The 16,634-nt window shown below is 39.3% G+C and overlaps 1 protein-coding gene across 13 annotated transcripts in view; it reads right to left on the bottom strand.

Moving 5' to 3' along the window:
- LOC125448288 (R3H domain-containing protein 2) overlaps window positions 1–16,634 on the bottom strand; it is a 265,250-nt gene that overhangs the window by 130,762 nt on the left and 117,854 nt on the right. For 3 of the 13 annotated variants that reach the window (XM_048523494.2, XM_059643330.1, XM_048523496.2), the window contains exons 1-3: window positions 8,308–8,619; window positions 5,832–6,041; window positions 3,747–3,788 (exon numbers count right to left, since the gene is read on the bottom strand). In XM_048523494.2, coding sequence (XP_048379451.1) covers window positions 3,747–3,788; window positions 5,832–6,041; window positions 8,308–8,436 — 381 coding nt within the window. In that variant the 5' untranslated portion in view covers window positions 8,437–8,619. Of the gene's footprint in view, window positions 1–3,746; window positions 3,789–5,831; window positions 6,042–8,307; window positions 8,622–16,634 lie in introns of those variants that run through there. The other 10 variants (XM_059643331.1, XM_048523499.1, XM_048523500.1 and 7 more) reach the window with 6 other exon arrangements.

Here is a 16,634-nt window from a genome sequence, read left to right as displayed (position 1 = left end):
ATTAAGCGTAAAGCTGCAGGACATGAGGCTTTGTGGATGGCAAGACTGTCCAAAGTAAACACAACTGCGCGAGATATTCGAATTCAAACTCTTCAGCTCAGAGCTAAAGTTGATTCAGAGAGACACTATCACATACGGATAGAGGAGGAGTTTCTGCATTATTTTATTCAGAATTCAATCAAAGGAAAAGACAGATTCAGGACAGGGACACAAAACCTGGATGCTCAAAATTTGAAATAAAAACAAAAACTGCTGGATACTTAGTAGGTCAGGCATCATCTGCGGAGACAGTGCATGAATACTTTAGGTTGATGATGACACTTCATCAGATGGGTCATCATCTAGCTGAAACATTAACTCTGCTCCTCCTTCTATAGACACTGTCTACTCTGCTGAGTAGGTCCAGCATTTTCTGTTTATATTTCAGAACAGGGTGGGTATAACTGACAGGAGTCTGGGTAGTAGGGCTTCAGGAAGAGATTAACATGACGGCCCTGCAAACATTGGCTTGGTCCAACAAGAACAACTATTTTATCTTGTGCACTCAGGGCGGACAACCACCATGCAGGCCAAGGAACTGGGGCTCAGAACGCTATCAGGGGAAGAATAGGGAAACAGTTATATAGAAATGTGCCAGTAACTGGACGGCAACTATATAACTTATAATTTGGTGGACACACAGCATCCTCTAGAGCCAAGATACTGCCTATCTGGTGAAAGAGTAAAGCCTCTCATGACAGCCAGATAGGAACTTGGAAAGTGAAAGGGCAAGTCCAGTTGTATAGGAATAGGGAGGAGGTCTGACGAGAAGTATCAGGAATTAGAATCCAAATTACAGGAATTAATTGCTGGGCAGAATGCTGCAAGAAATGTATACAGCCTAAATAAAAACAATACAGGCAAGACAATAAGCAAAAATATAACCTAACAGCACATACTGATTGCACAGGAATTAAAAGATTGAAAGAATGGGAGTCTAAGAAGATGCCTAAACATAAAATGAGAGGAATTCCTGTTCAAAGGAGCTAAATGACAATAAAGCAGGGTGTCTATAATAAAGCAGGGGATCGGGAAGCAGTCATATACAGGGAGGAATAGCAGGGGTTACTGAGACATGGCAACAGAAAAATCAGAACTGGGAATTAAACATTGCAAGTTACAGCATATTTAGGGAAGAGTGAGGGACAAATGGAATAGCTATACTTATTAGGAACAATATAATAGAAGCGGAAAAAAAAAGAGCTGCAGCTATCATGAAACCAAAAACAGAAACTATATGGATGGAGATGAAAGATATTCATAGATCAATCACAGTTATGGCTGTCATCCACAGACCATCTGACAGTGGATGAGAGGGAGAGGAATAAATTTGCATTAAAAAAAAATTAAAAATTGTGGGAGATTCCAATGACACTAATGTGAATTAGACAGAAGAGATGGGTAAAGGGGTAAGAAAATTAAGTTACTACAAGGTGTACAGGATTCCTTTCTAACCTAGAAACCCCACAGGGGCAGATTCAGTACTGGACCTAGTAATGGGAAATCAACTAAAGCAGATGTAAAAGTAGAACACACAGGCAACAGTGGCCACAATATTATACGCTTTTAAGATGATCATGAAGAAGGACATAACTAAGACAAAAACTAAGTCAATACATTGGAAAAAGGCTGCGTTGAAAGCGTGATAGGAATTGTGAAAATTAAATGGCAAACAATAATGTAAATCAGCAGCAGGAAACATTTCGATCTGTGTTTAACAGAGAGCAGGAAAATTATAATCCACTAAAAAGGTCTAAACATTAGTGAAATCCTATGAATGAATAAAGACAAAAATGGGCAAATAAGGGCATATATGAAGTCCAAATGGAGCGCAGGATAAGAGACCAAAATGAAGGGATTAGGAAAGAAATTAAGATGGAAAATATTAAAAAGGCAAAATGAACTATGAAATTAAAATACCAAAGAATACAAAGCAAAATAGTAAAGACTTTACAGATACATAAATGTAAAAGAAAACTGATGAGAATTAGATCATGAAGAGAGTGGCAGGGTACAGGCAGGCACACCAATGAATGAAGAAGAACTGCATCCAGTATATGCTTTTTAAAAAAGCATGGACTGGATGAACCAAATGTATTTAAATTGGAATAAAGCCCTGGTACAAATTGATTGAATCTACAAATACAAGGCATTCCTGAATGAGTACAATTCATGGTTGCTTGCAGTTGCCAGTATCAGTCAACAGTGCCCATATTTAACAGAATCCACAGAAAAGGTATCAGAGGCATTAATCCCGCTTGTTAAATGATTGATTCAGAAAACTTCCAGTGTCACAGAGATGGCAGGTACTTAACATGGGGACAGAACATGCTCAGGGAATTACAGACCAGTCAGTTTAACATCAGTAAGTAGGAAAAATAACAGAAAAAAAACAGAAATTACTGAGGCAGGGGCCGTGGACCTGAAACATCAACTCTAATTTCTCTCCACAGATGCTGCCAGACCTGCTGAGCTTTTGCAGCAATTTATGTCTTTGTTTCTGATTTACAGCATCCACAGTTCTTTTGGTTTTTGTTAGGAAAAATAATAGAATCCTTACTAAAGGAGAGAACAAATGAATATCTAGAAATGAATATAATGATGAATAGGCACCATGAAGTTCAAAAAGGAAAGTCATGGTTGACCAACATTACTGAACTTTTTGAGGAAGAATCAGAGAGTAGACAATGATAAAGCAGTAAGTGTAATTTATCTGGATTTGCAAAAGGCCTTCAATAAGGTGCCCCACAAAAAGTGAATGAATAAACTCAGATGTACAGTAGACTCAAGGGACAAGGGCAGAATGGGTTACAAGCTGGCTTCAAGACAGAAAAGAGTGACTAGGAGTTAAGGATAGTCATTTAGAGTGACAGAATGCAGAATGTGTGTTTCACATGGGTTTACATTAATGACTTAAACTTCTAACACAGTCTAATACAGTTAAATATGAAATAGTACATTTTTAGAAGAAAAGTGGGGTGTCACTTAATACTTGGAATATTCAAGTCTAGGTCAGGTAGAGGGACAAAATCCGTACACAATAAAGGATATATTATACCCCAGTCACTAAAAGTTGTGCCAGAAGTCAGTATGGCAATGAGGAAAAAAGAGAATTAGATGTGCGCTAGACATTTTTCCTACAGGAACAGAACTAAAATACAGGGATGTCTGGAAAGTCACCAAGAAATCCAACAGGGAGTTAAGAAGAGACTTCTACACCCAAAAAAATGGTGAAAATGTGGAACACGCTTACACAGGGAATAGTAAAAAGTGTATAGTATAGACCCTTTTAAGGTGCAACCACTGGACAAGCAGATGAAGGAGAAAGGAATAGAGAATGATAATGGGAGAAATCACAAGAGAAAGATAGAAGGTGGTTTACTCGGAACACAAATAATTGAATTTGCAGCACAACATCCAATACTGAAGAAACTTTTATTTTTTGAAAAGCTCATTCACAGGACATGGATGTCACTGGCTAGGTCAACATTTATTGCCCTGGCAAAGGTAATGATGAGCTGCCTTTTTGAACCGCTGCAGCCTACTTCTCCAAAATTACATCTTCCCCACCCACCAAAAAGAAACTGTCAATACACAGTAATTTCCAGAAAGCTGCAATTCAGATTTTTAAGAATATGGAGTTTTGTGGGTGCCCAATGAAGCCAAGTTTGATAGAATTTTTCTATTCATTATGAGCACATTCTGACCTTGGATCGCTTCCTTGAGTGCCCATGGTTTTGTGTTCTTCGCTGCAATGAAACAGAAACCATGTTAGCAAATTAAGAAAATCTTGTTAGTTTCATCAATGATAAAAGCTCAGTTTCAAGAACTGTGTTGCTGCTCTCTACCCCAACTACTACCAAGATATTTTATGGTATAACATTAGCAAGGTTTCAATGAGCATCCAAATAAATATCTGCGGGTCAGAATCATTGAGCCAGGTTTTCACTTTCAAATGTCTGACAGACTGCCCTTGGCTGGAGCCTACTCATCCTGCCTGCAGGATGTAATGTAGAGCAAAAACAACATCTAATGAAGAAGACAAGAATATGTCAAAGATTAAATTTGTTTTCTATTTCAAAACACATTCGATATTGAATGAAGTGCTATTCACCAAATTCAGAATTTGTTTATTACTGTTCTAAAAGTGGCACTAGCGTACAGCTTCCATGTTGGGAAGCTGTGCCAGTTTTCTAGAAAGATGGGACACATTTCTGTTGTTATTTACATAATCGTGAACATGAACAATAAAATCGACCAGTTTAACAGTTAACAGTGCATTCCGTTTAGGATATCTGTATGGCACAGATGGGTTGGACTGAAGGTTCTGTTTCTGTCCTGCACATCTCTAGTACCACAAACCAGCACAATAATGTAATGTTATAGTATACAATTGGTGGTTCTCCCTCACTTGAGCTTAAAAAGCATTTCATGATATATTCAAGAAGGGTAATGTGGCACTGTTTCATTAATACAGTTGAAAATAGGTTCAGTCATAAAAAAATGTATTTAATCCATGTTCCCGGTCCGCCATCTGTGAGTAACTTGATTTTATGTAACTGAAGATTGATTTTAAACTAGTTAATAGTATTTTTCCTCCAGTAAGTATACATTAGTTAGTTTATTAAATATTCAAGAATATTTAAAAGAAGACTAAAAGTGTTTTCACATCTGAAGCAAACAGCTTCATTTTAAGAGCTTTCTCATAAAAGCTGCATTGGGTGCGATTAACAGAAACTGATGGATGATTAATACAATCTGAGAACAGAGAGTTTTGTGGCATGCAAGTTTCTGGTACAAATATTTTTAAAGACTACAAAAACTTGACTTCTACCAAATGTAATTTAGACTTGAAATTAGGAGAAACTGTTCCCATTGGTGGAAAGTGAAGCAGAAGAAGCAATGGCAACATGAGGAGAAACCTTTTTATGCAGCAAGTGGTAAGGGTCTGGAATGTACTTACTGAAAGGGAGGTCCAATTGAGGTTTTCAAGATGGAATTGGATCATTAACTGAAAAGAAATATTTGCAGGTCTGTGGGGAAAAGACGGAAGGTGGCACTAGGTGAATTGCTCCTTGAGACCCCCAGCACAGGCACAGTGAACCAAATGACTTCCTTCTCTACTATAATCAATAATTCTCTGATCTTCTACATTGACTTGGATAAAAACAAGTGCAACGTAGCAGAAACTTTAACCCTGCATCACCAACCCCAGCTTCAAATGGGCAATGCAAGGTAGAAAAACATTCAAGGATTGAAATGATTGCTGTGGAATAAATAACAATTGTAATTTTTGCACTCAGAACTCATGCTCAATAGCAAGAACTCCAAGGTCACACATGCCAGGGATTAGGTGCAGTGTAATTCTCACTCCATTCTACCGCCACAACATGACTACAACAGTGAATTTATTTCTTATTTGTCACACCAACCATCCTTGAAGCGCCTCAGATTAAGAATGACAATGTTACACTGACGTTCTTTACTAATGGTCCATTGTTAGTAGTCCCTTTTAAGCCAACTCAAACTCAGTTCACAAACAGTCCTACAGCCAACAGGCACAAAGGTGTTTGCCCATTAGCCCTGCCCCAGAGGAGAAATGACAACATTAACTCTCTGCACCATCAGAACATTTTTCTGACTCCATCTGGTCATCCAGGGACAGAAGTATTCACAAGGGCTATTAAAGTACACATTATTAAAACCACAAAATGGATTTTCATCAAAGTAGCTTGAGAGAGTAGGATAGACACAAATGCCATGATTATTTCACTTAGCCCCAAGCTTCTCACCTGGAAATCCAACTGCGCATTTGGGTCTTCACCATCTTTTTCCACCTCCTCTTTGCTGGATGTTCTGAACGCAGACTTGTTTTTAATTAAAGATTCCTCCACCAATTTCTTCTCAGATTCTTTCATGATTTCCAAAGTTTCTTGAGTGTTATTACTATTGGACATCTTCAGAATGTGAAAAAAGTTAAGTGTGTGCCAAACAGCAAAAACCTGAAATAGATACCCAAAAATGTTCATTGGAACGATGCAAACGTCAAGATTAAGTTGATGATTTGACTATTGCAAAGCATAGTTATTTAAAAATATTCACATTTTCTTCTATAATAAATTAAATCAGTAGGCAACAGCCATCACTGATTAATAACTAGTCAGTTTTCCTTTAGGGCACACTTACATCAACATAATTTTAAAAAACAATTTTAAACTGAGCTGCATAATGCATCATTGTTAGCTGAGAGGTACTACTCGTCTCCAAATCAGAATGGCACAGATTGAACCTCCAGTTCAGAGATATGAATAACATTCATACATTTTGTGAAGGTTTATGAGACAGTAGTTTACAATTATCTGTGCACTCTTTCCAGTGAAGTCATGACAAAGGTTTGGGGGTTCTTTTCAACCAGGATAACATAAGATTGGATGTGGAGTTAATACAAATGCCAGAGAATAAAAGAATGGATACCACATTTCTCGTACTTAGGCATAACAGCATTAGAAACAGATAAACAATCGCGCAGTTGGAATAGGTATCTCTGATGGGAATTACAGGATATAACAGAAGTCAGACTGCTGGAATTGGCAAATCAATTAGAGGTCGAATTTTCTGCCAGTGATAATTGAAATATTGGCAAAGCATCTGGGACTGATGGAAATGCAGGGTGGCTAGGTACAAAAAGTAGTGAGTCATTAGAGTTAGCAGGGATTCAAATACAGCTCAAAATAGAAAGGGAAAGAGTTTCACAATCAAAAAGAATGGAAAAGAAAATTAAAAAGCAAAAGTTGAGATAACACAACTTTAGGTTGAATTTCCAAGAGAAAGGGATAAGGAGGAGAGAAATAGAGAGTGCTGGCTTAAAAGGATGCCATTTAAAAAAACCTTCACATGCCGAAACAAGTGGTGATGGGAAAATTTCTAGTCATAATTGAAATTTTATGGAGGGAAATGCTAAAATTCATACAGGTGCTGTCAAAGTGTGAGGAAAAGGATGGGAAGGCATTGTTTATGCTTTTCAGAAAACATTTCAACAAATGAAGTGGCCAAAACATGACGGGCATTATGCATGCAAAGCCAGTTGAAAGGCAGAGCAGATGAAATTTATGCATTGTCATCAGAAAAGGATTCTAAAGATTATGATATAGTAAAAAAGGGCAGTTCTGGGTGAGTATGAGTTGGTTCCTGAGCCATGCAGGCAAAGGTTCAGAAACTTATGGGAGCAGCCTTGGAAATCTACATTGAATTTAAAAGGGTAAGGCAAAGTAATTTTGACAGGTTGAGAGGGGGGAGAAATACAGGCATTGAGAGTAAATACGGTATACGAAGTTCTCAGAGAAATCATTCTCTTGGAGTCATTTAAAAACTCACTACCTTTTGTAATTAGAACCCACACTGAAAGCCAGAGGGTTGCAACAGCTGGACAGAAACCAATCATGGCTCACAATTAAGGCCTGATCCATAAAAATAAGCATTTTTTCCATCACCCCTAAACTTGATGAGGATTGAGGATGGGAAAGTGAAAGGAAGACAAGAAACAAGGGTAAAATAAAGGTCAGTGATAATGGGAACTGCAGATGCTGGAGAATTCCAAGATAATAAAATGTGAGGCTGGATGAACACAGCAGGCCCAGCAGCATCTCAGGAGCACAAGGGTCTAGGCCTGAAACGTCAGCTTTTGTGCTCCTGAGATGCTGCTTGGCCTGCTGTGTTCATCCAGCCTCACATTTTATTAAAATAAAGGTCAGCCTGGAATGCCCGACGATCCCCTGCTCAGATGAGAAAGGAAGATGTTGATGCCAAAAAATATAAGTTGAAGACCTGTGTGTGTCCATTGTAACAAAACAAGGTGCCCTCTTTCAGAATTGTGGAAACCCGTGGGACTTCATCGGGTTCACAAGAGTGCACCCATGAAAGGAACGCAAAAGGCAAATACCATGGATCTTATTGTTGCTTTAACTACAACAATGGTCTTAGAGGTAAACACTCCTGTTCGTGCAGCTGACGTGAATATGCTCAATGAGTGATGTAAAGGGTTTTTGTAAAAAGAAACAAAAACCCTTTCTCTTCAAATGAAGCTGCTAAACTCATAACTATGTTAAGATACACAGAAGCTACTCAAATTCCTTTAGTTTTGCCCCTACAAACTGAAATTAAAGCCAAAAACGTGTTAATAAATGGGCTAAGTGAAGAGTGTATATACAGTAAAATTAGAATATGACTTGCTGTCTGGAACAACGATAGTAGGAGTTGTTAAGAAATTACCTGTGAATGGTGTTGATTTGCTTCTAGCAAACGATTTGGCTGGAGTAAAATTATACCTTCACCCATAATCACAGAAAGCCCGAATGAGGTTAAAGAGGCAGAACAGTTACAGGTACGAGATCCAGGCATTTTTCCATCATTTGTAGTGACCAAAGCAATGGCTAGACAAAGTTCATCTCCAGAGGTCACAGCAATACCACAAGCAGATGTTTGAGCAGCTGAAAATTTCTTTAAGGACGTGGATGATTAAAAAAAAGCATTGACATGTCTTCACAAATCGAGACTCAGATCTAGAGTTGAATAAGTCAGCACAGACAGCTTCTACAGTCGCTGAGGAAAAAGAAGCTCTGGAGTGTTAGTATATTAAAAGTAGGGTTCTGAGCAGGAAGTGGAGACACCCTCAGAGACCTATTGAAGAAGAATGGATGATTGCTCCATAGGATAGTTGTACTGCTCAAATATCATAAGGAAACATGTAAAACATGCCATAATGTCAGGTAGTAGGAAACCAACTTTTTTTTAATTATTCACCCTGGGAGGTGGGTATCTCTGACTGGTCGATATTTAATGCTTGTTCCTAGCTGCCTTTGAGGTGATGGTTAGCTGCCTTCTTCAACCACTGCAGTCCATATGCTGTGTGTTGACCCTTAACTCCAGGATTTTGATCCAGTGACAATGAAGGAACGGCAACATACTTCCAAGTCAGGATGGCGAGTGGCTTGGACGGGAACTTGCAGGTGGTAGTGTTCTCATAAACCTGCTGCCCTCGTCCTTCTAGATGGAAGTGGTCATGGATTTGGAAGGTGCTGTCTACGGATCTTTGGTGAATTTCGGCAGTGCGTCTTGTAGTTAATACAGACTGCTACTATTGAACGTTGGTGGTAGAGGGAGTGGGTGCTTGTGGATGTGGTGCTAATCAAGTGTGGGCTGCTTTGTCCTGGATGGTGTCAAATTTCTTGAGTGTTGTTAAACCTGCACCCATCCAGGCACCTGTGGAGTAATCAAACTGGCACCTTCAACACCACACCAGTTTTTGAAGAACTATTCATTTAAAAGTTGATAGATTCTGTAGAACCTTTACTGAAAATTGGAAACACCAAGATATCCTTGCAGTTATGGATATGATAACCCAATCTCCAGAAGCTATTCCTTTAAGGATGATTACAGCTAAAGTATTGGTAGAAAAATTAACTCAGTTTTTTTAAAAACTCATTACAGACTACCAATTGAAATTCAATCAATCAGACCTCATTTCTAACGGTCTAAATTTTTGCAAGGCATAATAATCAATTTGAATATAAAACAGTTGAAGTCCACTGCCTATCTTCTGCAAACACAGGGAACTTTGGAGAGATACCATCAGATTCTCATAATAATGATTTAGACCTATAGTATCCACAGGATTGGGACAAAGGATTAGATTTCTTACTCTTTGCAACCAGAGACTCCCCAAACAAATCTACTGGTTTAGCCCATTCAAACTGATATGGTAATGAGATAAGAGTTGCAGTAAAATTGATCAATAAGCTCTTAAGGCAAAAAGACAATCCTTGATGTTGGATTAGATGCTCATGTTTCTAGAGAGACTCATAGGAGCATGAAAAGTAGTACAAGGCTACAAGATTCAATTGCCCATATAAAGGCAATCAAGAGAGTTAGTAAAGTGTTTACAACAAAAGCAAAAGTAAAGTGTTTATCGAGTTGATACTCCTGATCTCAAGATGAAAAAAATCATTTATGTGATGTTAACACATTAAAGCAATATTACATAGAGAGGAAGATAAGAAAGAACAAGTGTGTCAAGAGGCAGGAGTTAGTGGAGGATGACAGAGACATTGGACTGAGGTAGGAGGAGGGACAGATAGTTCACAGTGCGAACATCTCAAAATTCAACTAGCCAATATAAAAATCCTGGGACAGTTAAAGAATATATTTTTGCACTTCAAGAAAGGACAACAGGAAGAACTGGTAGGGCTACTTAGAAAGTTGAAGGAAATCTACAGAGATACACCTGGAGGTACAATACCATCCAGGCATGATGTAGGAGAATCAGTATTAACAAAACAACATCCTTACTCCATAAGCCCAGAAAACAAAAGTGCACATGGGAACAGATTCAATGCAAGCTAGAAAACCACTTGACTGAACCTATACAAAGCAGGTGGAATTTACCAGTGGTGTTCATTGATAAAGCAGATGAGTTGACTAGGTTCTGCAAATGCAGTAAGTAAACAGATTCATACCTAATTCCTTGGTTAGAACACTGCATCCAAAGAAAGAAATGAAGCACTGTGAACTCTAAGGTTGAAAAGGAACTGGCAATTACCCTTAACGTCAAAAGCTAAGGAAATGTCAGTCTTTGTTGCATCAAATGGGTTATACCAATGTAAAGTGATGCTATTTGGGTGCAAAAATACCTCAGTTACATTCCAAGAACCCATAAGTCAACTGCATCACTCTGTAGTTGATTTAAATGATGTTGTAATGTACAGTAACCCCTGATAAGAACATGTAAAGCAACTAGAATATCAATTTAAACAAATATAGTGACTATAATAAATCTTGGCAAGACTAAATTTGCAAAAATGACAGTAACTTCTCCAGCATATATCATAGTGTAAGTATGAATGTGTGGGTTTAATTGGAAATTTGTGCCTAACTTTAGCACACTAGCCATAACTTTAAAAGATTTGTTATGAAAACAGGCAAAGAAAAGTTGGTCAGCAGAGAGTCAAAACAGAGTTTGAGAAGCTGACAGCAATCCTAATGAATGAACCAGTGTTGGACACCCCTGACCTTTACCAAAGCTTTTAAAATGGCAATTGATGCTAGTGACTTGGGAGTAAGTGCCGTTTTATTATATGATGTGTTGGGAAAAGAGAAGCCAATAGGCACTTTTTAAAGAAACTGAACCAATTTTGAAGAAGTATTCTTCAGTGAAAAGGAAATGTTGGCATCATTTGGCTCTTCAACATTCTGAAGTCTATATCTATCATATTTACAAAGGAACACTCACATAGTTATTCTAATCAACCTGTCTGGTCATAGAATTCCTACAGTGTGGGAACAGGCCATTCAGCCCAAGTCCATACGGATTCTCCAGCGAGTATCCTAGCCAGATTCACCCTCCTAACCCATCCCTATAACTCTGTATTTTCCATGGATAATCCACTGAATCAACACATCCCTAGACACAACGGGCAATTCAGCATGGCCAACCCACCTAACCAGCACATCTTGGACTGTGGGAGGAGACCGGAGCACCCGAAGGAAACACACACAGACACAGGGAGTATGTGCAAACTCCGCACAGACAGGTACACGAGGCTGGACATGTGGGACTTGAACTTGGACCTGGACCTGAAACACATATACTGACCATAATAAACTTGTAGAGAAACTTAAGACTCAAAGTGGAGCTTACTGATTTAACCATTCGGTACAAAAATTGTTCACGTTGCTTGAAAAGATAATGTCATAGTAGACACATTATCAAGAACATGATTGTGCTGAAATAGTTTAATAATTTGGGGGAAAAAAACAAGAAATTGTTTAAATCCTGCACAAGGAATGGGTGAAGGCAAATAAAAGTAACTAAGTGCTGTTTTAAACATGCATCATGCTTACCTGATAATGAAAGTCATTCTAAAACAGTATTTCATTTTCTGAACTGGGGAAGAGACCACATACCTTTTTGAAAGTTGGGCTGCTATGTATCAGGAGAGTTTTACAGCTTACAAAGAAATTAAATGCCACATTTTTCAGTTGTGCAATGATGTGTTGCCTTTTGAAGCAGTGAGAGGGAGAATAAGAGACTGAATGGCACCCAGCCACTGAGTTAGGGAAATCTGCCTAAAAACAGACCCTCTGATTGGTTGTGCTGCAGTGTTGAAAAGCTCTAAATGCCAGTGCAACAAAGAAGAGAAACATCCAGATTTTGCAAACAGAAAGGATCCATCTTTCCTTCTTTTCCCGTATGCGGAAAAAGACAGAAAAACCAAGAAAGATTAAAAGAAAGCATTCTAGAACAAGATGTAGGTCCATCTGATCAACCATCATATCAAAGAATGAGCACACCCTACAGACAACAGCACGTCATCAGAGCTAAAACCAAAAGGACTGAGAAAAAGGGTCTCGACCCGAAACATCAATTTTCCCGCTCCTTTGATGCTGCTTGTCCTGCTGCGTTCATCCAGCTCCACAACTTGTTATCGCAGGTTCTCCAGCATCAGCAGTTCCCACTATCTCTGAGAAAAATAATTTTCCATTTTGTCGTCTGGGTTTTTCATTTTCAGAAATTTGTTTATCTTGACCAAAGTGTGCCTTTCATCTGTCGTCATTTTATGTATGTGTGTGTGTGTGTGTGTGTGTGTGTGTGTGTGTGTGTGTGTGTGTGTGTGTGTGTGTGTGTGTGTGTGTGTGTGTGTGTGTGTGTGTGTGCACGTGCGCATGCGTCAGAGAGAGAGTATGTGTGTTGGGGTTAAAAGGGGTAGAACTTAAGTTGCACAATAGTAGATTAAAAATTCTTCCTTTCAGTGCTCTTGTTAATATTAAGTGTTTACAATAAATAGTTACTTCCTGTTGCTAACAAAACCTCGTATAAGTCACTTTGGTCCTAAGTTGCAATTAACCAAACAAATCAGTCATTTTGTCGGTTCGACCGGGATTTCATACATTTGCATTTTGTCATTTTGTGACAGCTTGTGGAACAGTGGAGCATGATTATCGGTATACTCTGCTCAATTAAGTTGTGGCAGTGGGTAAGAACTATGTAAGCTAAGTAGAACTGCAGGGCTTGAGACTTCCCCTCCCAGCCCAGAGATGCTGAGGATATTATGCAAAAATGACTTAAGGGAGGGCAGTTTTTCTTTTGCTTAAACCAAAAGACATCTTAGTGATAATGTGCATTAGGGTTAAGATTGACATACTCAAGGTCGAAACAAAAATCTTAGACAAGATCAATAACAACAGTCCGAGGGGTGAGCTGGCTAAGATTGATTGGGTAAATAGACTGTAAGGTATTCCAGAAAACAATGAGAAACATTGAAGGAAACAATTCAAAACGTTTGACTAAACCTCTATGAACAATCTATTCATAATTTACTAGGGGAGTTAAGGATAACATCAAAAGGGAAGGCTTAAAATGTTGTAGAATAGCAAGCTGGAGGTATTGGGAAGGTACTGGAAACCAGCAAAAGCCAACCAAACAGTTAATAAGAAGGGAAACAATTAGAATGAGAGTAAACTAGCTAGGAATAGAAAATCAGAGTCCAAGGAGAATTCTAAAGTAAACATTAGTCTTTTAGATGCAAATACAACAAGTTTTATGGGAAAAAAAGGAAATGGCAGAGATATTTAACAAGTATTTTGATTATGTTTTCACACCAAAAGACACAAACTACAGAGCAAAAACAGAGAGCAACTTAGGGGCTAAAAAGAGTGAGGACTTAAAGTAATTAACAGCAGAGAGAAAGCTTTGGAGAAACTTAAGGTACTAAAAGTTGTCAAATATCCAAGACCAGATGGCCTACATCCTCAAGCTCCAAAAGAGACAGCTACAGAGATTGTAGGTGCACTGGTTATGATTTTCGAACTTCCCTAGATTATGGATTTGCCATTCAAGAAAGAAAGGAGAAAACAAACAGGGAACAAGGGCAGCCAGCCGAACAACAATAGTTAGTAATGTGAGGATTTTTCTTTTATCTATGTTTTACCAAAATCCGTCTCTTGACACACCCCAAAGAGATAGTGAGAATAGGGAGAAGTCTGAGGCTGGTACAGTTGGGAGGAGGAGCAAGCCAAATAGTCAGGTCAGGCAAGAGCAAGGCAGAGAACGAGGTATGACTTAAAAATTAAAGTACATCCTTCCTGTAATGAGATTATCAGAACTGCACACAGTACTCCAGCTGTGGCCTGACCAACACTCTGTACATCTCCAACATTACCTCCTTGCTCTTATAATCTATGCCACCACTGACGAAACCAAGTGTCCTATACACCTCCTTAACTATCCCATGCTCTGCTGACTTCAGGCATCCGAGAGTCATTATCCCCAAGATCTCTCTGTTCCTCTAAGCTACCAGTGTCCTGCCATTCATTAAATACTCCCTCATCTTGTTTATTCATCCCAAGTGCTTCACCACCCACTTATCAGGGTTAAATACCATCTGCCACTGGTCTGCCAATCTGACCAACCCAACTGTATCTTCCTGTAAACCTACAACTAGCTTCTTCACTATCAACTACTGTATAATCTGTATAAACTACATCATTTGAACTTCCTTCATCCACACATTTAACAACATTTCCAAAAATTTTAACAGATTTGTTAGGCACAACCTTTCTGACAAAGTCATGCTGACTATCCACTGGACATACGGCATAGGGTGTGGGACACAACTGGCCAATTTTCCACATTGTCACGTTGATGCCAGTATTGTAACTGTACTGAAATAGCTTGGCTAGGGTGCTGTAGATTCTGGAGCACAAGTCTTTAGTACTATTGCTGGAATGTTGCCAGGGCCAGTAGCCTTTGCAGTATCAAGTGCCTCCAACTATTTCTTGATATCAGATGGAGTGAAACGAATTGGTTGAAGACTGGTAACTGTGATGCTGTGCACCTTTGGAGGGACTCGGGTTCGATTCCAGCCTCAGGCGACTGTTAGTGTGGAGTTTGCACATACTCTCCGTATCGGTGTGGGTTTCCTCCAGGTTTCCTCCCACAATCCAAAGATGAGCAGGCTGCGTGGATCAGCCATGCTAGAATTGCCCAGAGTGTCTGGGGATGTGTCTCGGTGGGATACTCTGAGGGGCGGTGTGGATTTGTTGGGGTGAAGGGCCTGTTTCCATACTGTAGGCATTCTATGAAATTACTGCAAATGTTTCAGCCTGATTTCTTGCACTGATGTGTTAGCTTCTCCCATAATTGAGGATGGGGATATCTGTGGAGCCATTTCCTCCAGTGAGTTTTTTAATTGCCCACCACCATTCATGGCTTCAAAATTTAAATCTGATTTGTTCGCTGAGGAATCAAAACATTGGCTCTGTCTGTCACTTGCTGCTTGTTTAACCAATAAGTGTGGATTGCAGCAAACTAGTAAATGTGGTATATAATTTTTTTTTCCCAGAAGGTATTTGACAAGGTATCAACAAAAGGTTAACACACAAGATAATACTAGCAGGGATAGAGAATTATTTAACGGACAGGAAGCATGGAGTTATGATAAATTAGATGTTTCCAAGTTGGCACCTTGTGACTAGTAGAATGCTGCAAGGATCAGTGCTAGGGCCTCAATTACTTACAACCTATACTGCAAAGAGACAACAAGTACCCAATTTTGTTGACTATACAAATGTAGGTTGGAGTGAAAGCTGACAGAAGGACACAAAGAAGCTGTTAAAAGACATAGACAGATTGAGTGAATGAGGAAGGAGGAGGCAGATGGGGTAAAGTAAAACCTAAGTGAGAGGTTCTTCACTTTGGTAGCAAGAATATAGAAACAATGTTTTTTCAAAATGTATGAAACTTGAAAATGTTTCTAATCAGAGGACCTTGGTGTACTTGTAAAAGAAACATAAAGTTAGCACGCAGGTACTGTGGGTTTCCTCCCACAGTCCAAAGATGTCCAGTTAGGTGGACTGCCCATGCGAAACTGCCCAGTAGCGTCCAGGGATGTGCAGGTTAGTTGGTTAATGCAGAGTTACAAGGATAGGTCTGGGTGAGATGCTCTTCAGAGGGACAGAGCAGACTCGATGGCCGAATGGCCTCCTTCCACACTGTAAGGAATCTATGATCCTACAGGAATGAATTAGAAAGGAAAATGGCATGCTGGCCTTGGTTGCAAGGGTTCAAGAATACAAGAATCTTGCTACAATTATATCAGAGTTTGGTGAGACCATACCAGGAATACTATGCAGAGTTCTGGTCTCTGTATTTGTCTTGGAGGGTTCTTGTGGTGCAGTGGTCATACAGCTACCCCTGGGCCAGATGGCCTGGATTTACAACCCACCTGATCCAGAGGTGTTTCTGAACAGATTGACTAAAAATACCTCGGCGGTGGTACAGCAAAGGTTCATTAGGCTGGTGCCTCAAATGAGCATGTTGTTCTACAAAGAGATACTGCGTAAACTGTGCCATCAAAAGTATGAGTTAATATGCAAGATGCTGAGGGGGCTTGACAGGGTAGACAAAGGTTATTTCCCCTGGCTAGGATATCTCAAACATGCCGCCATAGTCTCAGGATAAGGGCCTGATCGTTTAGCACTGAGTTGAGGAGAATTCTTCAAATAAGGGTTGTGCACCTTGAGAATTCTCCACTCCAGAGGGT

This window comes from Stegostoma tigrinum, chromosome X (genome assembly GCF_030684315.1).
Source record: "Stegostoma tigrinum isolate sSteTig4 chromosome X, sSteTig4.hap1, whole genome shotgun sequence".
Classification (NCBI taxonomy): Eukaryota; Metazoa; Chordata; class Chondrichthyes; order Orectolobiformes; family Stegostomatidae; genus Stegostoma; species Stegostoma tigrinum.
This window is presented reverse-complemented; position numbering and strand designations above follow the sequence as displayed.